General features: G+C 31.6%; 3 protein-coding genes across 3 annotated transcripts; 2 read left to right on the top strand and 1 right to left on the bottom strand.

Annotated features, from left to right (window-relative positions):
* Positions 1-2,658: 2,658 nt before the first annotated feature.
* LOC100812269 (pentatricopeptide repeat-containing protein At3g61520, mitochondrial) lies at positions 2,659-5,208 on the top strand. The gene has a single exon (XM_003548395.5). The coding sequence runs from the start codon at positions 2,754-2,756 to the stop codon at positions 4,992-4,994; it is 2,241 nt and encodes a 746-aa protein (XP_003548443.1). The 5' UTR covers positions 2,659-2,753; the 3' UTR covers positions 4,995-5,208.
* Positions 5,209-5,979: 771 nt separating this feature from the next.
* Positions 5,980-7,939, bottom strand: LOC100815829 (WRKY transcription factor 22). Its single transcript, XM_003548590.5, has 3 exons — positions 7,395-7,939; positions 7,103-7,213; positions 5,980-6,761 (listed from the first exon to the last, which is right to left on the bottom strand). Exons 1-3 carry the CDS (start codon positions 7,814-7,816, stop codon positions 6,287-6,289), a joined length of 1,008 nt encoding a protein of 335 aa, XP_003548638.1. The 5' UTR covers positions 7,817-7,939; the 3' UTR covers positions 5,980-6,286.
* Positions 7,940-16,678: 8,739 nt separating this feature from the next.
* On the top strand, positions 16,679-21,549 carry LOC100812811 (E3 ubiquitin-protein ligase trul-1). Its single transcript, XM_003548396.5, has 9 exons — positions 16,679-17,264; positions 17,385-17,652; positions 18,734-18,835; positions 18,924-19,006; positions 19,103-19,219; positions 19,463-19,565; positions 19,655-20,303; positions 20,420-20,619; positions 21,228-21,549. The coding sequence occupies exons 1-9, from the start codon at positions 17,143-17,145 to the stop codon at positions 21,342-21,344; spliced, it is 1,761 nt and encodes a 586-aa protein (XP_003548444.1). The 5' UTR covers positions 16,679-17,142; the 3' UTR covers positions 21,345-21,549.
* The last annotated feature ends 994 nt before the right edge of the window (positions 21,550-22,543 follow it).

The raw sequence follows: 22,543 nt of genomic DNA on the forward strand, positions 1-22,543 counted from the left end.
CAACAACAACATCGCATATTCCTATCAAAAAGTTTATCATTTGTATTTAGCAATTGGCTTACTGGCTGATTGAACTTGTTGATGTGGTAATGGAGATTTCCTCCCATCTTCATTTTGAGTTGATATAACTTCATCTTCAAACAAAGGCAATTGGTTAGCGACTTTAACACATAGATATTCTCAAGCTTCCCCCACAAGGCCTTCAATGTTGCCTCCTTTAACATGTTGTGTTTTATCTTGAGAGTAAAGGCTAACTGAATCATGCTCAAAGTCTTTCTTTGGATCTTAGTTCACTCGGTTAGATTTATAGAAGCTTGTCTTTCATCTTCTAACATCTGATCAAGACCTTGCTACACCAAAAGGTCTTGAATAATACTCTACCAAATCATAAAATTTATTTTTCTATCAAACAACGGTATCTCAAACCTTTGTGTGCTTCCAGTCATAACTCTGATATCACTGTTGGATAATCAACGCTTCCTTAAATAAAATTACCCACATCCACAAATAATCTTCAGAACACAACAAAAAAATTATACCGTAAAAAAATAATAATGAACACAAAAATTTAACATGATTTGACATCTCTTTCCTACATCCACAAAACCGTCTTACAAGTATTTCACTATCACAAAAATGATTACAAGATTGTAACCCACCCAAAATTGTGCATCATTCTACAAATCCAAGTACCCAAGAAATGATAACATTCTCACACAAAGACATTTTTTTCTCAACAAAGTGATTTTGTTCTATAATCTCTCTTTTCACACACACTCTCTTGATATGTATCTTCTCCACTAATTTTCTTATTTATTTATAGTGAAGATTGTCACCAATTATAATAAATAAGTTCTTTTATAAATTGAAACAAAATAATTTTTAATGCATCCATTTAAATAGACTTTATCTAATAAAATATAATTTTTCACTTTACATTTAAATAAACTAAAGTAAAAATTTTATTCTCACAATGAATTAAATGCACCTTATCTTTAACTTAAAATTCTACATGCAAAAATACTTAATTAAACATCCAATGTGAGCTATATGCCATTTTTTAAGAAACACATTTTTTATATATGTAACACATTCTTAATTTTATAAGGAGTAAATTAAGAATGTAATGTTTATACAGGGATGAACGTAATAATGCATAGGGACTAAATTGATAATATTTATAAATATAAGAATCAATTTAATAAATTTGTACGTATAAAATCAAACTTCCTTAAAAAGCATAAAAATTAATTTATTTTGCCTTAGTCTAGTTAGGATCTCTAGTTGAATACGGAATGTCAAGGTAGTGTTTCTTGATTTTCAATGAACGACTACGGACACTACACATGACAACAAGGTTTGACCCACAAACAATATAAGAATTAATTTTTTATTATTTAAATACAATTTATGAAGTGGAATAAGTTATAAACATAATTTTTAAAAATTTAATCTAAAAGTATTAAACTTCGGTTACAAAATTAATTTCATAAATCTTAAAAAAATAAAAATAAAAATATATTATCAGCACATGACAATTTTTATACCATTTTAAAATAATAATAATTATAATATAACAACACACATTTTCTCTCAGTAATCATAAAAAAAATACAACGCATGCTCTATTTAAATAATTTGTTCATAATCACTTATAAAAAAAATTAATTTTCAAATTAAAATCAATTTATTCACTTTAATTTTAAAAAGTAGAATGAAAAACCTTGGGTAAAAGTCAAGTGTATAAATCAATTTTGACTTACTGGAAAAATTCATTCACTTAATTTTTTTTATTCTTTTCTCCTTTAAACCAATAAATTTATTCAAACTTATTTTATAAGCCAAACATTTTAATAATAGTAGTAAGGTTTAAAAATGTTTTTAATTTCTATAAGTATGTGTTTTTCAATTTCGATCACGTAAGTTTTTTTTATCACTATAAGTTTTGTTCCATTGGTTTTTGTACCTGTAACATTTTTTATTCATTTGTCATCTGAAGTTTGAATTTTTTCATTTTTAATCCCATAAGTTTTTACTTACAAAAATCAAAATCAAAAAATACACATTTACCGGAACTAAATATGAAAAAAAAAATCTCATAATGAACAAAATTAAAAATCACAAACTTACTTAAACAAGAAAACTCACCGGAGTCAAAATTAAAAAAAAATAAAAATTAAAAATATATTTAAACATAATAACGATAAATGTAATTATCTCATTCCATGTACAAATTTACTATTTATAATTTACCTTTAACCATTTTTAAAAAACACTCCTACAATTACAAATAAGAGGTGTTCATGACATGATTAACTTGATTTTGATATAAAATTAATTTGAACCAAATAAAAAAAATTAAAATAAATGTAATATAATTTAATTTAATTTATATTATTTATCAAATTTAAACTAAATTAAATCAATATTTTCATGATTTGTTTTAATTCGATTTTTATGATTTAAACTTTTTTGTTAGTATGTATTAAAAAAATTGTTATTAATTGAACAAAATCTAAATAATAATTAATTCATCAATCATCATCATATAAACAAATAGCAAAAAATATCAACAATTTAACGTAAAATCAAATAATAATTATTTAACTTAAATAATAAATTATTCAATTTAATAATTATAAAATAAATAATTATTATTTCCAAACAGTCGTGACAATAATGAGATTCTTGTTTGGGGACCTGAGAGTTCAAAACTTAGAATTGGAAGACTCCACCCATCACCGTTTCCGGCAATGTGGATGTTGTCGCAATCCAAACCCCTCCGCAGCCGCACCTACCTGCTACACTTCACGAGGCGGCGCTGTCACTGCAACTCCCAAAACGACGCCGCATCGGCGGTGACCCAAGTAGTGGAACTTCTCCAACTTCCACCGGACCATTGGGACCACGACAAGCTCCACTCCATTCTCTTCAACCCCTCACCCCTCTCCTCTCACCACTTCCTCCAAATCACTCTCCAACTATCTTCCATTCCCAAATCCCTCCAATTTCTCAAATACCTCTCAGCAAAAGCCCCACAACACCATCCCCATTCCCTCTCTTCCGTCTTCCAGGGCTCTCTTGAGCTCGCTTCTCGACACCCCAATTCCCAAACCCACCTTCTCAGCCTCCACCGCTTCCGAAAATCCACCCACCCCACTCTCCCCCTCACTCCCAAATCCGCTTCGCTTCTCTTGCAGTGCCTTGAAAATGCGCGACTGGTCAACGACTCGCTTCTTCTCTTTAACCAGCTCGACCCTTCTTCCAAAAGTCCCCAACTTTGCCACGGATTGTTGAGGGTCTTGCTGAAATCGGGTCGTGCCGGCGATGCACTCCACGTGCTCGACGAAATGCCCCAAGCGAATTCCGGGTTTTCCGTGACGGGGGAAATTGTTTTTGGGGAGTTGGTGAGGAGTGGAAGAAGTTTTCCTGATGGGGAGGTTGTGGGGTTGGTTGCCAAGCTAGGTGAGCGTGGAGTTTTCCCTGATGGGTTTAAGCTTACTCAGTTGGTGGGTAAGCTCTGTGGGGATCAGAAGAACGGTGTTGCGTGGGAGGTTTTGCATTGTGTGATGAGATTGGGTGGTGCGGTTGATGCTGCGTCGTGCAATGCTTTGTTAACTTGGCTAGGACGGGGGAGGGACATTAAGAGGATGAATGAACTGTTGGCGGAGATGGAAAAGAGGAAGATACGGCCTAGCGTGGTTACCTTTGGGATTCTTGTTAATCATTTGTGCAAGGCTAGGAGGATTGACGAGGCGTTACAGGTGTTTGATAGATTGAGAGGGAAGGGAGGAAGTAATTGGGTTGGTGTTGAGCCTGATGTGGTGTTGTTTAATACTTTGATTGATGGACTTTGTAAGGTTGGGAAGGAAGAAGATGGTTTGAGTTTGCTGGAAGAGATGAAAATGGGGAATATAAATAGGCCGAACACGGTGACATATAATTGCTTGATTGATGGGTTCTTTAAAGCTGGAAATTTTGATAGAGCACATGAGCTGTTTCGTCAGATGAATGAGGAAGGAGTGCAGCCAAATGTGATCACCCTCAATACATTGGTTGATGGTTTGTGCAAACATGGGAGGGTCCATAGAGCAGTTGAGTTTTTCAACGAGATGAAAGGGAAGGGCCTGAAAGGGAATGCTGCTACTTATACTGCGTTGATATCTGCCTTCTGTGGTGTGAACAATATTAATAGAGCCATGCAATGTTTTGAAGAGATGTTGAGTTCTGGGTGCTCTCCAGATGCTGTTGTTTACTATAGTTTGATATCGGGTTTATGCATTGCTGGAAGGATGAATGATGCCAGCGTTGTTGTGTCAAAGTTGAAACTGGCTGGGTTCAGTCTTGATAGATCTTGCTATAATGTTCTCATCAGTGGATTCTGTAAGAAGAAGAAGTTGGAAAGAGTTTATGAACTGCTTACCGAAATGGAAGAAACTGGAGTTAAACCTGATACTATCACCTATAACACTTTGATTTCCTATCTTGGCAAAACTGGAGATTTTGCAACTGCCAGTAAGGTAATGGAAAAGATGATTAAAGAGGGTCTTAGGCCCTCTGTTGTCACATATGGGGCAATTATACATGCATATTGTTCTAAGAAGAATGTTGATGAGGGTATGAAGATTTTTGGGGAAATGTGTTCTACATCCAAAGTCCCTCCCAACACTGTCATATACAACATTTTAATAGATGCTCTGTGCAGGAATAACGATGTAGACAGGGCGATTTCTTTGATGGAGGACATGAAGGTAAAGAGGGTTAGGCCTAATACAACCACATATAATGCTATTCTCAAAGGAGTTCGTGATAAGAAAATGTTGCACAAAGCATTTGAATTGATGGACAGAATGGTTGAAGAAGCTTGCAGACCTGACTATATAACCATGGAGGTTCTTACTGAATGGCTTTCTGCAGTTGGTGAAATAGAAAAATTGAAACATTTTGTCGAAGGCTATCAAGATTCTTCTTATCCAGCATCATCTCAAACTTAACTTTGTTTATGGTATACTTGAGCTAAACCATATAGATTGGTATTCCTTTTGAACCCATTTTTAAAACACGAAAGCTGAAATAAAGCTTGAAGGGTACATATGTTTTTTTTGCCAATGTTAAATTAATTTGGAGTGCCTATAGTTGTATCAGGTTGTTAAATAAGTTCTGTTAAAAAGTTTTATATGGGTTCTTTATACTTTCTAAAATTTTCAATACTAGCATGTCCTTAATTTTTTATTTTTTTTTTACGAGGACCTTAGTGGTTTATAGACTCTTTTAATTGAACCATTTACAGGTCAATTTTATTACTGTTCAGGCACGCAGTTATAAAATTTTGGAATTAATAAAGATCTAATTAAAAACCAAGTTAAAAGTGTGGGGACTTGTTTAAAATTTTTAGAAGTATAATCTATAATGACACTGGTGAAATTTAAACTATTTGAACTTATTCGAAATTTCACTTGCAACTATAAAAGACTTGTAAAACAATTTAACCTTTAATAAATATCCATATAAGGAGTGGAGTGAACACAAACAAGTGATTGAATAACCGACCAAATCCAACGAATGATCACCCCTAGCCTTCGGGTGTGATTTATAATGGCTTTGTTTTTTTTAGTTTTTGTAAATTATTTTACAAAACAACTTTTAAAAACTAAATTTTACGATATAAAAAAAAGCAATTTTTTATCAGTTGTAGTCTGTATTTATCTAATCTCATTTCTTCATTCAATAAATCTAATAATACTTTTATTATATACATGAGCTGATAATATATTAAAAACCGCGTTAGTATATTTCTAATTTTTTATGTTTCTCCTTGAACACCCATTCCTTAGTGCTTGCCCTCGAACCCAAATGGGATTAGAGGTTTTGTGGTTGAGCATACTCAGTAGGAATAACTACCCAACAATTATGGACCTTTATATCATAGTCACACAATACTCATCATTTGCAGAAAAAGTCAATGCAAAAGTGCTAGCAAAGTTATCACAACCAATTATAAAATCAAACCAACTTAATCAAATTACATGGATACCAAAAAAAAAAAAGCTGTTGAAAGTTGAAACGAATTGATTTCACATTAACAGAGGTATTGCTAACAGTCACTAACTTTGACAAATTTCATAAATGTGGCTAATCTACACTTTTCACTATACACTTTGGGAAGAACTTTTCTTACCCTTCACAAAAACATTGTTAGTTAAGATTCCTCCAAAATGCACCAACCAGTTCCTCTACCCTCCAAAGGAAAAAAAAAGTTCCTATTTTCTGCAATGAAAAGCATGACTCAGCTACCACCAGCGGCAGTGGCAGAATTATTGGCCAGTGGCCACCGATCAATGTTGCTACTAATGGCTGTAAACGGGTCAGTGGCAGACCCTGTCAGTTCCTCTAATCCTTCAAAGAAATCATCTGATACCACCGTTTCTGTTAAGCCAAATTCGTTTGGTAATTCCTCATCATTTTTCATGAGATCTTCCATGTCTTCTTCTTCTGTGCTCTCTGACTTTGCACTGTGCTGTGCCACCTCTTCTTCCATCCCTGAGGTGGAAGGAGAAGCCGGTTTTATGGTGGCGGCGTCTTCGGCAGTGGCAGTTTGAGGTTTGTGGCGCGTGGAGCCGGCAAGAGAGTTTTTATGAGTAGGAGCAGGGTGGTTGTGTTCACCAGTGTATGTGACTATGAACATTGCTGGGTCGGATCTGTTCCTCTCCACTTGTTTCCTAGCTAAACACCCTTTTGAGCTGCTACATCTGTAGTATCCCCTGTGAATCACATAACAAACAAAGCTTGGTTTAGTCTCATTTTTTTTATGTTCATAATTTTACACCCTCATTTAGTTTTGCTTTGAAAAGAAAGCCAAAAATCTAACAACAAAGTGTTGGCGGAGTAAAGCAAATCAAAGTCATGTATTTTAACAGGTTGTAGGTACAAAAAAGTCTCTACTAATCTCTTTTTGAGATAAAGTAAATATAAATTTATGTTTAAGTGTTATGTATTTTTGAAAACCTATTTTTTTATTTTAGATTAGGACATCATCTCCTCCACTGAACTTTTATTGTAGAAAAAAAAGGAAAAGAAAAATGAAAAATCTTGAAAGGGAAACCTTGGATATGGTGAGCCTTTGATGGGTTTCTGGCCATATTTCCTCCAAGCCCATATGTCTGATGAGAGATTTTCAGCTGCCACTTGACAAACCTTCTTAAGCTGATTCTTCCTGTGATTGACAAAAAAAAAAAAAAACATGCATTTCAGTATTTCACACACTCAAGTCATGAACCAAAGGCATGGTTTTTATAAGAGCCTAATTAAATTCAAGATCTCTTTGGGGTGGGGAATCTGATTCCAATTCCTTGCTATTGTAAAATGTGAAAAGAAACAAAAGGGTAGATTTATACCTTCTTTTGGATCGTGGCGTGGTGGCAGAACCGGCATGGTGAAACTGAGGCTGAGACTGCTTTTGTTCTTGCTGTTTGTGAGGTGATTTGGGTGTGGAAGAATAAGAAAAGGAAGAGAGTGGAGAAGAGGTTTGAAGAGTCTGAGGCTGTGGTTTGAGGAAGAAAGGCTTGCAAAGCTCGTGAAGCCCTTCAATGGAATTGGAACTCCTTGCTTCAAAGGGGTTCTCTGAAAGAGACAAAACATGGCCTCCTTGTTCAGCAGGGTTGTAAACAGAGAAAAAACAGCTTGAAGTTGAAGGTGGGTTACAAGCACCAAAGCCAGAGGAAGAAACAGAGGAGGAGTTAGTGGTGGTTGTGGCGGCGGAGGAAGTGGTGGTGGTGCAGCCTCTGACGACGGCGTGGAGATCCCAATCGGCTTCCATAACCGGAGAGACAAAGTCTGAAAATGTCTGGCGTGTGCCCTGCTGAGAGAGGGGCAAAAGAAGGCGCTGACTTTTTTTGTTGAGAGAGAGAGAGAGAGAAAAATGATAAGATGCTATAAGTAGGAAAAGACAAGTATATATAGATAGAGAGAGAAAGTGAGAAAGTGGACGTTTTGCAAAAGTCTACTCACAAATAAATAAGTGCTTATCTCTGCCCAATTTTAAAATTATGGGACTGTACTTTCTCTTTAAATTAACATAGTAATTATTAATTAAAATTTAATTAGTTTTAAAATACATACATATATATAATGTATTAATCAAAATCTTTCTTATTTTCATAAATAAGAACTATTAATATAAATAATTATATTATGGGTCCATTTATTTAGGGTTTTTTTAATAAAATAAACAGTTTTTTTTATTTTTTGATGCGTTTTTTTAGTTTGTTTTTGCTTAAAATAAATATTTTTTTAATAAGTAAACTTATTTGCTTTTTTAAAATTATTTTTTAAAGTTTAAGCAAATTCAACCTATATTTAAATAATGAAGATTAAAATAATTTGTATATTTTTAAAGTGATTATAAGATTATTATATAACATTTAATCTAAATTATATAATAAATTAAAAGTGAGTGATCATGTGATAATTTAAAAAGATCATTCACATTTTTATAGTTTAAATAATTTAAATATAACATTTTATTTTTTTAAGTAGGCGTTTTCATCTTAAAGAAGTCAAATCAATCTAAGAATTAAAAAATAATTATTTATTAAAAAATTAATATTATATATATATATATAATATCTACTAATTTTGTTGATAATAAAAAATTATTAGTTATCTTCAAAGAAGAGTTTTCTTCCTATGATTATTTTTCTTCCTATGATTATTAGTTATTAGAGGATGGAAACGTTGGTTGTTAGAAGATGTATTATATCATTTTTATTATTTTTCAAAATAATGTAACAATCAAACAAAAAAGAAGACGTAACCATTATTGATTTATTTTCTAAAAAGAGGGAGATAAGATATTGGGAATTTGGCATGTCTATGTGCTACATCTACACTAGTATTATTCTTTCCACATGGAGACAGTTATGGTTTATTTGGGTTGACAAGTTGAAGATGTCAAAGGGTAGCGGTGAGACGTGAGACTTTGGCTCTGGATTTTGACCAAGAATCACAACTCCACACGCTTCCCTCATTGGGGCTGTGACTCTTCAATTTATTCAAACCGACAAATAATTTAATTATACTAATGTTGTTGCCAGCACAGGCCAGGGATAGACACAAGACAATTTTGTAGCACGTAAGAACTTTATCACAAGGCTCAAACACAGGTTTACTGGGTCTAAACCTAACCTGCATCATAATTATCAAATATGAGTTTAACTTATTTATCTTCTTATAGTTATTTTTTAGATTTTCGCATGACTTATTTAAAATTTAAAATCTATTTATATGATATTTTTATAGAAGACTTGTATACAAAATAATAAACTCATAGGTCTAAATAGACATAACAGGCATATGAAGTTTATTATTAATGTTAATATTAATAATTATATATTTATAACATTATATATAATTATATAAATAGATTAGTCTATCAAGTTTAATGAATTTTTATAAATCCTAAAGTCTGACTTTTTAGTTTAAAAAAAAAAAAAAGTCTAAGCGGGTTAGGCCGTAGATCTTAACAGATTATCTGATTTATTTTCATTCCTACTGACAACTCCATCGAATCCATTTATCATTCATCGTTACATTTATATTGTACTCCTCTATGTTTTTAATATACAGTTTTTTTAAGAATTAAAATAGTAAAGATACAATATTTTTTTAACCCGTTATAAAAAAAAATGTTTTTAATTTCATAAAATATTTCAGAATATTATTTTTAATATCTATGATTTTTAATCCTTACATTGACTTAGAAATATGTGTTTTTGGCTTCTATGAGAACAAGAATCATATCACTTTTAGTAAATATATAGACAAAAATGTATTAAATTTTTAAAGAGGCTGAAACTAATATTTTAAAATATTTTGAGGGAGAAAAACATATTTTACTTAAATAATAATTATCCAATATGCTTTCAAAAAAAATACCCAATATTAAATTTCTACATCAATAGATAAAAAAAAAACCTTTTAAATTGATTTGGCTTTTTACATATATACCTCGTTGCTTAGTAAATTTCCGTTTTTAATCATTAAGTACAGTTAAGATTAATTTATCAAAGTCCTTTGTTAAAAAAATAGAGAAAAATTGTTTATAGTATTGTTTAATCAGAAATTATGATAAATTTATTGATTTTTATTATAATTATCTTAAAATTTATATCAATAAAATATATAATTTTATATATAAATTGAAGTAAGAAATTTTAATGTACGTATAAAATAAATTGACATGACTCTATAAATGGTATGAAGTTTTGTACGATGAAAAAGTCTAGCTTTTAACTACTATATATATACACATCGCATGATAAATCATGCTAAAATACTCTTTACTCAATCTGTGCATCACATTATTTTATTTTTCTTTACAAACTTGCTGATCCAATCAAATCACTCCATACTTATAAGATAATGCTAATTTTATCCAGTTTATGTTACTGATATTACTTACATGCTTGAGGAACTCTTGTTCAGCGTGCACTAATTCTATTGGACAACCTCTGTTCAAGATTTTCTAATGACACATTTCTTCGCGTTGCTTGAGGAACAGTTAGCCACATTCATTTTCCTTGAATGGCTAAAGAAGATATTAGTGATGTTTCTTCGTGTTGCTTGAGGAATTGTTAGTAATTCATTTTTCTCGAGTGGCTAAAGGAAATTAATATTAGTGTTGTTTCTTTGCGTTGCTTGAGGAATTGTTAGTCATTCATTTGGACCAGGTCCCATTGACTATTGAAACGAGGTGGGTATAATTTGATATTATTGGCTTTTTCAGGTCCTTGAATCATTTGTTGGATATGAACCATGCATATCCAATATTCCAAACAGGGATCCAGACAAAGATAGAGGTTCATATTAAACACGTACTTGTAGGACAACGAAACAAAAGAAACACCTTAGCTTGAACAAGGTATTTACAAAAAATGTGGTTATTGACTTTTGAAGATCACTCCTATTGAAGTGTTAAGGGAAATATTAACTATTAAGAGTTGTTCAGAAGTCAGAACCCTTGTTTTTTCACTAACTACCATCCTAGTGATCGTTCCAACTCGATCTGTTGCAACTTTCAAGTGTTTATTGTGAACCGTGCATCCATGCACCCAAATAATACTATGTGATTTGTTTGTTTTTTTTTTTTAAGATACAATAAACTCTATAAATGAGGAAATTCAGATGAAGTAATTAAAACTTCTAGGATTTTCAATTTACACAAAATTTAAATCCCATTTAAACACTTTTTTTCAAAACCCAATTGAATTTATATTTGTTTAATCAGTTTGGACCTAAATTTTTTGGCAAGAGAACACGTCGTCACTCAATGAGACCCTTGTGAAGACAGAGGCAGATGCGCGCACATGAGTCTTCCTCTGAATCATATCCTCATAATGTATATATTGAATTAACTTACTTTTGCTTTATTTTTTAAATAAAAATCAGTGAAAAGAATATTCTACAGTAATTTCATTAATTTGTCCCTAAGAAGTAACAATAGCTTAAATGAGAAGCAGATGGGACTATGATAAGTTCCTAAGCAGACAATTGTTTTTTATAGGCATCTGTGACTAGAGTGTGTGTGACACCACCAATTTCTATTGTATCATATGGTTCCTGATGAAAGTTGTGTGACCCTTTCAATATTTTATGGTAATCATTATATGCAGTTACACGCACCAAACATGGCTCTGGTTGAGTTCATGCTCTCACGAGTTCCCGCGTTACGTTAGGTGAGAGGTAACCTTGTGTGTGTGTGTGGTGGTGGTGGGGGGCGCTTCATGCATCATAGTTGACTCAGGACGTATTAGGTAACATGGAAGCTAGGAATATATATATACTTTATACTATTGATGGGAAGTTATTAGTCTTAAATACATTCTTAAATATCACAATTTTTTATGGGTCCATTTCTTATTTAATGACAGCTCTTTTAATTTTTAATTTTTTTTAATTAATAAATTGCATGTTGGGTTTCATATTCATGATTCTAACTACTCTTCTCATTAATCTTACACTACTCTACTTTTCTAGTACTTGATGTGAATCAAAATTTACTATTGTTTACTTACTTTTTGAGAAAAATAATAAATTTTGATTCACATTGAGTATTATAGTATAGAACTATGATCGCACTTTCATTAGAGTATTTCAATACGAGTGAGCTCTAATGAGAATTCTAATTTTATTTAGTATATTAAAGGACTTTGTTATTTATCTTTGTCCTATTGTGTTGAAATACATAAAATTTAATGTATATTTAGTTGGATGTGAGAGTCATTTTGTTGGAAATTGCACAATTAGTCTTTTGACATGCAATTATCTTGTGCGTCACTTTTATCCAAAATTTCACATTTTGTTTGATCAAAATTTATAAGTATATTGTAAACACAATACTCTTAGAACTTTTTATTATTTGAATTTTCTCTCTTGATGTATGTTGTGAAATTTCTCTTATATTTTGAATTTCTTGTGTGCTCTTATATATAGAAAAGAAGAACAAAACTGCAAGAGTCCCAATAGTACAAGTAGTGGAAGCAAATAACGTGCTAGAGGGGGGAAACCATCATACCTTTTGTCCCCTTTCTTTCTTCTCCACACTTTCACATTGCAAGGAAGATAGTTGTGAGACAAGAATCTTATCAAAGAAAGGCTCTAATCTTGTAACGGATACTTTCACCAAAGTGTATAAAAGTTGTCTCAAGGATAAACTTTCACCAAAGCGTATAAAAGTTGTCTCAAGGATAAACAAAACCAAGAAGTGACGATTATATTTGAAGTGTTGAAACACTATCAAAAGTATTGGACAACCAAAAGGCAAGAACTAGAAAATTTATTATTTGTTCACCAAAGTTATCTATTTGTATTTGAACATAAGTGAATATCTCCTCTTTGAAATATCTGAATATTGTATTCATTCAAATAATTATTTGGAGAGTTAGGAGTGGCTTAATGAACAAAAAATACTTGAGTGCTCTTAATCTCGTGGAGGAGATTAAAGGTGTATCAGGGGTGGCTTAAAAATTACTTGTTATGGCCAAAAGTGATTTGTCATAATACTTATTTATAATCAATTTGATTAGTTAAACTCTTTATAGGTTGTAGATAAGAACTAAACATAACTCAAGTTGAGTGAATAAGTATAAATCAAGTATTTCTACCTTGTTCTTTATAGGCTATTTGGACTTATATTCTCTTGAGTATATTTTTACGCACTTGTACACACAAGTCTTATGCTGAAAACCTATGTGAAAACCCTTTATACAAGATTGGACAGTAATCACAAAACTATATCTCTTTAAAACTATTTGACACATAAAAAAAATCTATTTTCAACATCTTATTCAAACTCTCTAGTGTAAATATCATTTATTTCGAAAAAAAAATCACATTTTGTATAACACACTATTCAACTTTCCTTCAGTGTGATATTTGTTATTTTAATTTGTACAAGCATTACCTTTGGTCTATGTGAGAAATCCTAAAATTCAAAAAAGAAGTATAATGAATGCAATTTAACCAACAATTTTGTCTAAACATGAGGATCATATAAGGTGACTTCAATGGTTGAATTAGGAGCGTTGAATCTGTTTCCAACCAAAGGAAATTTCAAGAAATTTCTATTTGGATATTTATGTATCTTTAGGCTAGTTTTTTTTTTAAAGACTTATTATGTATGATTTGTCTGTGTTCTTGCAGCTAGTCGTTAAGCTCTGATTCAATCTTCGTCATACAACTTTCTTAAATTATCTTCTTCATCTCTACTCTTGCTCCACTATCAACCAACTTGCATCTTGTATCCGTTTAAGACAGATCTAGTGATGATAGTTGTTGTCTTAGTGGATTATTTATTTATTATTATTATTATTATTTAATTTTTATAAGCTTTGTATTTTGAGTTTGTAAGTATAAATAAAATTTATTTAGAATCTTATGATTATAAGTTACCATCGAACACAGATGATATTATTCCATCATTAAGAAATTAACATAGTTGACAATTTGATGATTTTCACCGATTGAAAAAAAAATATAATATTTGATGACTGATTATGTTTTAATAATGTTCCACGATACTCCACATTAAAAAATATTATATATTAAAAAAAACAAATTATGAACAAGTTCATTAATATTCCTATAAAAAATTTATAAGATAATTCTTAAATTTAAATAAATGTAAATAAATTTTAATCTTATATATTTCACATGGTGAGATATTTTAAATTAATGAAAAAACTAATAAAAAGGTAAGATTATCTTACATGGAAAAGCTTCTAACTTGTTGTAGGAATGTGATATGATTTACATAGTAGATTTATAATTAATAGAAACTAGTAAATATATCATAAAATTTGGAATTATTTTTTTGTTTTATTTTTTTTTGTTTATTTTTTTTTTATAAGATTTGCATTTTGAGTTTGATTTTAAGTGTAAATAAAATTTATTTAGATTGTTATAATTATAAGTTACCATTGAGCACACATGATATTGTTCCACCATTAATCAATGATTTTGAGTTTGAGTGTTACATTTATATTTGTAAAATACTGAGAGAAATTACTCATTGTCAATTTATTTACTTTCAATCTTTAGTAAAACTATTCAGCGGTAGAGTTAATGAGAACCAAATTTCTTTATGGTGTTAAATTATATTCTTCCATATTCCTTTTGATGGCTACATTAGTTAGTTTGATTGATTCCTAAATTATTGAAATTCTAAATTAATGTAATTCAAATCCTTGACGAATTAAATATATGGTTTATTTTTTCTCTGTGTTTTATATATTTATTTATATTAACTTTTTTGCCAATTTGTAAAAATAGAAGAAAAAAACATAATTTGACTAACAATACACATTTAAACTATTGATTTTAAATATATGGTATATGTTTTACTGCTAAAAGAAAACAAGTGAACTTGACAAGGCACAAAATTTTGGAGGAGGTCAATGCAGTATGTTGTTGAGGAATTGAAGCTATTTTACAAGCATTGTTTTTTGCCTATAAGTTGATGTTAATTAATTTCCTTGAAACATCACAACATGAATTGAGAACCCATACAAAATTTTGAGATACATTGTAAAGACTTAGATAAAAATTATGACAAAAAATGAGATGAGAACTAGTAGACTAGTGATTTTGATCATGATTGTGTTGGGTTTTGCACAAGCTGATTTTAATCCTCCATTTCAGTAAAATGAGTCATCTAGTGTGTCTAGAAAAATCAAAGTCTCATGTGGCAGCAAATGTGCAGCATCTTGCTTACCTTATGTTTTTACTTTCATTTTGTATCTAATATGCGTTGATATCTATATGAAACAATATCGTAAGACACCTATGAATACTATCTACAATTGTCTTACTCTCAGTGGTTGTGACTCCATCAAATCCGTTTAAGACAATAATGATATTCACTATTTTACAACAGTTATCAATAAATTTGTAAGCTAATTCTTAAATTTAAATAAATGTAAATGAATTTTAATGTTATATATTTAAGATGGAGAAATATTTTAAATTAATGAAGAAAATAATATAAAAATAAAATTATCTTACATGGAAAAACTTTTAACTTGTTGTAGGAATGTGACATGATTTACATAGTAGATTTATAATTAATAAAAACTAATAAATATATATAATAAAATTTTGGATAATTTATTTATGATTTATTGTTATTATTATTTTATATTTTTTTTAAATTGTGTTTTGAGTTTGATTTTAAGTGTAAATAAAATTTACCATCGAGCACATATGATATTGTTCCACTGTTAATCATGGTCTTGAGTTTGAATGTCAGGTATACCTACAAGTATGTTAAATACTCCAAGAAAAAGCTTTGTTACTCAATGTTAACTTAGTTACTTTCAATCATTAGTAAATATTAAAGAGATGGAAGTGAAAGGTGGTAGTTGTGGCACGCTGTTTATGTTGGGGGAGATATAAGGCTTACAGAAGAAAAAGTTTCATTAAAAGAAATTAGGAATCAATTAGGTGAAGGGTGGGGAACTTTGTTGCTTGCCATAAGGTGTATAAAAAAAATTAAAAGAAGGATTGGATTAGAAATTTAGGACAATGAGTATGAAATTGACATAGAATTATTCGAATAAGAAGAGTAAGATATAATTTAAGATACAATGAGATAATCATAGTTTAAATATGGACACAAAGGTTGTAATTTAAAATATTAGAAATATATATATATATATATATATATATATCAATTATTTTAGAAAGTAGAACATTAGTCAATATTTACCTTTTTGTAATACTAATAACAAAAATCATACTTACCATACTTTTTCATTGATTAATAATATACGTACACTTCTTTTTATCATTTTTCATAGTGTTAACTTTTTTATAAATATTTTTTCATTGGTTCAATTACTTATTTGACCCCATTATTATATATATTTTATAGTTCAATTTAATTTCATTAATTCTTAAAAAATGATGCAATTTAATATTTTACGTCCAAATTAACTTGACACCATTAAAGTTTAAGATGAAAAAAAAACCATTTGTTGCATCATTTTAAAAATAATTAAGGAACTAAACTTAACTATTTATTAACAGGGAGACAAAATTGAAAGAAAAAAAAACAGTGGCACAAGATAAATTAATTAAGCCTTTTTTCTATAAACAAAAATAATGAACGGGAGGGAAGTACAAAGGAAAAGGGAAAAGGGGTAAACCAAATCCTGTCCCTACGCCGCGAGTCCCAACCTCGTCTTCCTTCTTCCTCCGATCCTTCATTTGAAACCAAAAATGGTGATCACTCACTAATTTTTCCTTTTGCGAATCCCAATTCGATGTCAATTAGTAATTCTCAAACAAACACTCTCTACATTTTTTTTTGAATTCTTTATTATTATTATTATTTTATATCTCTGAACCCAGCAGCGAGATTCACAATTCAGATTTCACAGTCACGTGACCCGCACGCTCTCCTTGTTCCTTTTCTCTTTCCCGCCCTCAGAAATATTAACCCTGCGCCACATTTCAAATTCTCCCTCACTTTTTCCACTATTTTTTTTCTCGAGACAAAAAAAAAGTGTGGCTACAAAACAACACTCTCATAGAGAGAGAACGGTTCATCGTTCAGTTCAATTCAACTACCCGCCGGCGCCGCTAGCGATGGTGGACTCCGGCAGTGACTTCGCCGGCATCATTTGTTCGATCTGCTACGAACCCCTCAACCCCATTAACGAGGATCTTCAATCGGTCTCCATCTGTGGCCACGTTTTTCACGAGCTTTGGTAAATCCCTTCTACCCTATTGCGTTTTCCTTTGTCAATCAATGCAGACACGGTTAAAGTTTCGTTCTTTGCCTCCGTTTTGATGTGGGTGTGTTTGTTTGGTGGTGTTGTTGTGTGCAGTCTACAGCAGTGGTTCGAGTACTCTTCGAAAGGGAAGAAGCACACTTGCCCCATTTGCAAACAGGGTTGCAGGGCCAGTGACGCGTGCAGGCTCTATTTTCAGTCAGTGGGAGATGCGAACAATAGTGTGAAGCCTTCGAAGTGCTTTGAACTTGAGGAAGATGCTGGGGTTCTGCGTAGGGAAGTGAAGAGATTGGAGGTGAAAGTTTCGGGGCTTAATTCTCAGGTTGAAGGGCAAACAAAGGAATTAGAAGGACTCAATGAGGAGGTATTTTTATTTTATTTTATTTTGTTTATGGCTGCGTTTAGAAGGGTTCTGCGCAGGGAAGTGAAGAGGTTGGAGGTAAAAATTTGGTCTTTAATTGAATTCAATGATGTTGTGCAATTCATGTACCTGACCTTACTTTGTGACATAAGGCTTTTGCTGCTACTGTCGTTGGTTGTGTTTAGCTTAATTTGTGGGGGGTAAAAGAGATGTTTTTGGTTGAGATGTGACTAAGTGTGTGACACTTGATGTTCAAAAGGGGATAAGAAATAGGAAGACCAATTGGAGGAAATTGGTAAGATAGATCTTGAATAATACTCTTAAGAATTTGATCCTCGATTGAATTCAATGATACCATGCGATCCATTTACCTGACATCACTTAGTTAATAGTAGGGTAAGGCTTTTGTTGCTGTTGTTGTTGGTTGTGTTTAGCTTAATAGGTTGAGGTGTGAGTGAGTGTGTGGCACTTGCTGTTTAGAATTGTTATTGGAATGTTAAACTGATCACTGATTTGTTGCTGATGATTACTGGATGGAAAGAGTGTTAGGGATTTGTGTATTGAGTAATGGGTTAAAAGTAAGTCACAAGAAGATTGAAGTTTTCTTTTGCAGGGAATACATAAGTGATTTTTACTATAGCTCAATGAATATCGACACAGGTGGTTAGTAGAAAGAAAATCAAGATTCATTCTTATCGTGTGACCTGTTATTTTAATCTGTAATTAAACGAATTAAAGAAATGCTAATAGTGATGAGGCATTTGGAATGACAAAGAAATGAGTGGTTTAATAGAGTGAAGGGATTCAAATGTTGCTCCATGTATTATATTTTAGTTTTACTGCAATACGCAACTTTGCAATCAGATCAATTATTACTAAAGTTGCTTCAAACACTAAATCCTTGTGTGGGCCACCAATCAATTACTATTACTTGGTGTTATATATCTTCTTAAAAGTTCTCAGTTCTCTCCCTTGTTTCAAAAATAGTAGCAGTCAAGCATAAAATTTGTCTTTCAAATTTACTGCTATTTTTTCCTATAAATGCTATTGATTTCTTATGGCTCTTAAATGGGTCTGTCTTCAGCTTTGTACTTGCAAGGAGCAGGCAAAGATAGAGACAGCTTTAAAGAATGAGGCTTTAAATCAAAAAGCATCTATACAATTCCAGCTTCAAATGAAATCAGAGGTGAATTACTCTGTAGCCTTCTGTTTTATTTGTGACAAGTTGAATATTTACAGCCTGAATTAACTTGTAAAGATTTATATTGAATTAGGAGCTTGAGAAGTCAACTTTGGAGTGTTTTAGATTAAAAGAAAGGAATATGGCTTTGGCTAAAGAACTTGCAGCATTAAAATTGTGAGTGGAGCTTCATTTTGATTGAGTAACCATATTTTGTTTATGATATAATTTTTTTTTTTTACTTGCTAAGTTGGTTTATGGCCTGCACCGTAGAGTATCTGATCTGGACATTGATGAAGAGGAGGTTTTGAAGCTTGCCACTTTGGGTAATGGGGCCAACAGTAAAGACACAATAGATACATTGAAAAGATCTCTGGTCATGCGGAATAGGTTTATCCCCCAAATCTTTTTTTTTTTTTTTTTGCAAATAAGCTATGTTGAAAAAGTTGTTCAGTGTTGGACTTTCTGAAATTTGAAACAAACAAATATTTTTATTTTTGAGCTTAAGCTTGAGACACTATTCTGTGTACTGTAGGCACAAAATTCATGTTTAGCCCTTAAAATTGTGCCTGGTTGACTAAAACTATTATGCTTTGCCTAGAATGTAAATTGTAATTGCACATATTCTGATAGGAGTTACAAAGAATTGATGGCCAAGTGCAATATTCTTGGAAGAGGTGAGGCTCGTTATAGCAAAAAGCTTGAGAAGGCTAAAGAGAAGATCACAAAACTGAAGGTAAGTAGGTGATAAGCTTGCTAGTTTCTAATCTCGTCAGCAGCAATTTATATGGATATTAACTGTTTGAGTTTTCTGGGCATTTTTAGGAGAGGGTACAAGAACTGGAGACATTAGCTGAATCAAAAGAGAACAAATATCTGAGGTCTCTGAAACTTTCAAAAATAACAAAGAGTTCAAAGAATCTCGAAGAAAACATCAAATCTGATTCTGAGGTATTGACAGCGTGCAAATTTTCATCAAAAGAACAAAGCAAACAAATTTCAATACCCAAATCTGGAATAGACCTGACTGCAAACAACAACAGTAAATCTTTTCAATCTTTCAAGATAGAGAACTCCAATGTTACTAAAAATAAGACTGTGAATATTAGTAATGGAAGTAGAAGTACCTTTTCTCTTGATATAAAAAGAGAGTATATCTCAATTGATGACAATGATTCAGAAGGCACTAATGCTTTGCAAGGATGTTCAAAACACAACTACAAAGATCAAGACTGGGATGATATTGCTTTTAGCAAGCCTTCTCTTGTGAAGCTAGAGCCTGTGTCTGGCATAAAGGCTGAAACATCATTGCAAGGAAAATGTACTTTGGCTGAGTCTCCCAGAGTTGATATTGACATTGACATGGCTAACATTTCAGCTAGTGCTATGGATGAAGATGTAACCTTACAAGCCAACATTAAACAACCCATGGTGAACATTAGGAAGGAGTCACCATTAACACTTTCAAATTCAGGTATGCTGCTATTTGAGTTTTGAAAACATTTTTTTTTAAAAATTAAAAGTAGATGCTATTCATGATTTACTGAACAAAACTCAAATGCTGGCATTTTCTTCTTTCTCCATCTTAAGCTCCAGGGAGCATCTGCTTTTCTGGTGGATTGCTTGGTCCTGATGGAACTCATCGATACTTGGGTAAATGGTGCAAACGAGGACAGAACAGTGAACCATCATCTGCAAAACGATCAAGTGATGGGGATTTAATTGCTGTTGGGGCTGATGGTAGAGGGGGAAGAATAAAAGTTCTAAGGACTTCTAGCCAAATTCTCTCGGTGAGTTCTGTAACGTTTAATTTTGATGGAATGTAAGTGTAAGATTTGTTGAGCTATAAATGTTTTCAATCATAACTGATTCATTTGAAAGTAGTAGACTAGTAGTACTATCTTCCAGCAAATATATGCTTGTTATCTTTTACAAGGTTATATAACCAATATATAATTTGTTATGTAAGGGTAAATTTTTTTTGAGCTATAAATGTTTTCAATCATAACTGAGTCCTTGAAAGTGCTAGTACTATCTTCCTGCAAATATGTTTGTCATTTTTTACAAGTTTCTATAATAATAGTTACTGTAGAAATTGAAGATTTACATCCACACAGGTTTACTTTTTTCCTTTTTGTCCTTCTATTGGCTTTTTACCTTTGAGAGTGTTGTTTTTACCATGAACTTCACTTAACAAAATGTATGACTAATGATAGTTAATCTATTTTCTTCATTTGTGTATAATGAGGGCATGAGAGTCACTTTGTAATTATTTTTATCTACTCATATGTCGTATCTTATGAGTTAACACTTTACACTTTGTTGGTTGACTATATTTGGTAATTTGCTCTAATAATATTAAAGCTGTAAGCTAACTTGAGAAGTTTGTGTCTTGCAGGGTGGTAAGGAAAATTTACTAAGTTCAAAAAGGTCAAAGTTAGGAGTTAAAACAAGTGGTTTGCAATCGCAGGGGTGCCTGCAGATAGAACACTTTTTTGGGAGAGTCTCTCAGTAATATATTGCAAAGAGTAAAGGAATGCATCCTTTGTCACTGAAAGGAAACGATGGAAGATTAAAGAAATTGGTTTTTTTTTTTTGTAAAAGTTTTCACCACTGAGTAATGAGCTTTGGAGGATTTTGGCTAAACGTGTACCAAAATCTAGTAGTCGATTCCCATGGCTTCAGTATCTATTCAAATGGCAAAGTTGTCCTTTCAATTCCTTTCACTGTGCTCCATTTAGGTCTATCTATAACCAAATTCTGCCCGTTTGAAACAATGCAATTTTAATGAGCTTACCAAAGTTTTGAAATTTGAAGATAGGTTGACTACCAAAGCTTTTAAAAGAACCTTGTTTTTGGACTCATTTTTTATGATACCTTGTAATAGCCTCGTAGGTCTACCGATCTTACAGTAGTAATGATATTTGTAGATTGTCCTCATATCCCTATCAAACTCAGAAGGTAGAGATGCATATGGATTATTTGATTTTTTTTTTTTTTTTGCAAAGATAAAGTTTGTAGAACTATCAATATTTATGTCATAAGTACAAGACTAAATTTGATTTTCAGTCTTTTTAATGTAAGCTGTGGTTTTATAACAAAAAGCAATTATCGAGTTTTTCAGAGGGCTTTTTTTGTAACAATTGCTGAAGGAATCCTCTAAAAATTCGATAATTAAACCACAATATAAATTATAGACTGAATAAAAAGCTTTCAAAAATTCCAAAGGAGCATGTGCAAAGAGGTAGTCTAGCTATTTCTATCCTATTCGGTTACTTCAGGGCTTTAGGCAAGCTTGCAGTACATTTTTTTATTCTCTTTTTCCTGTTTTTTTTATTGCTTTGTTCTGCTGATTTGGTTGGGCTCATATCCGTTTTCTTTTTGTTCTGTTGCAATTTTGAACTTCTGTCCATTTTTTTCTTCTTAAAGAATCAAGAGTTGAAACACCCCCCGCCCAAGATTTTTTTTACCCAATAAATAATGCTAATTTCATGTTTCTTTTATTCCTAAATTTTCTGACCATTTGCTTATATCTGAAATACTTGTCCAAAATTATTTCTGTTGTAAAAATTGTTTATTTAATGTATATGAAATTTAAAAATAAATTCAGAAATATTTGGAAATATAAGAAATAGCTAGACTTGAAATTAAATTTAGGAACAAAAGGGTATTATTTTATAAAACTTGAAAACATTAATGTTAGAATTTAAATAA

The sequence above is a fragment of the Glycine max genome, chromosome 16, assembly GCF_000004515.6.
Source record: "Glycine max cultivar Williams 82 chromosome 16, Glycine_max_v4.0, whole genome shotgun sequence".
NCBI lineage: Eukaryota > Viridiplantae > Streptophyta > Magnoliopsida > Fabales > Fabaceae > Glycine > Glycine max.

What these genes read in the sequence shown, in the direction of transcription:
- LOC100815829 (XM_003548590.5), bottom strand. Translation starts at nt 7,816, where the DNA reads ATGGAAGCCGATTGGGATCTCCACGCCGTCGTCAGAGGCTGCACCACC. An exon ending in ACGCCACGATCCAAAAGAAG is followed by an intron (nt 7,214 to 7,394) that starts GTATAAATCTAC and finishes TGTCAATCACAG; the next exon opens with GAAGAATCAGCTTAAGAAGG. An exon ending in AAAGGCTCACCATATCCAAG is followed by an intron (nt 6,762 to 7,102) that starts GTTTCCCTTTCA and finishes TGTGATTCACAG; the next exon opens with GGGATACTACAGATGTAGCA.
- LOC100812269 (XM_003548395.5), top strand. Translation starts at nt 2,754, where the DNA reads ATGTGGATGTTGTCGCAATCCAAACCCCTCCGCAGCCGCACCTACCTG.
- LOC100812811 (XM_003548396.5), top strand. Translation starts at nt 17,143, where the DNA reads ATGGTGGACTCCGGCAGTGACTTCGCCGGCATCATTTGTTCGATCTGC. An exon ending in TCTCTGGTCATGCGGAATAG is followed by an intron (nt 19,220 to 19,462) that starts GTTTATCCCCCA and finishes ATATTCTGATAG; the next exon opens with GAGTTACAAAGAATTGATGG. An exon ending in ATTAACACTTTCAAATTCAG is followed by an intron (nt 20,304 to 20,419) that starts GTATGCTGCTAT and finishes CTCCATCTTAAG; the next exon opens with CTCCAGGGAGCATCTGCTTT.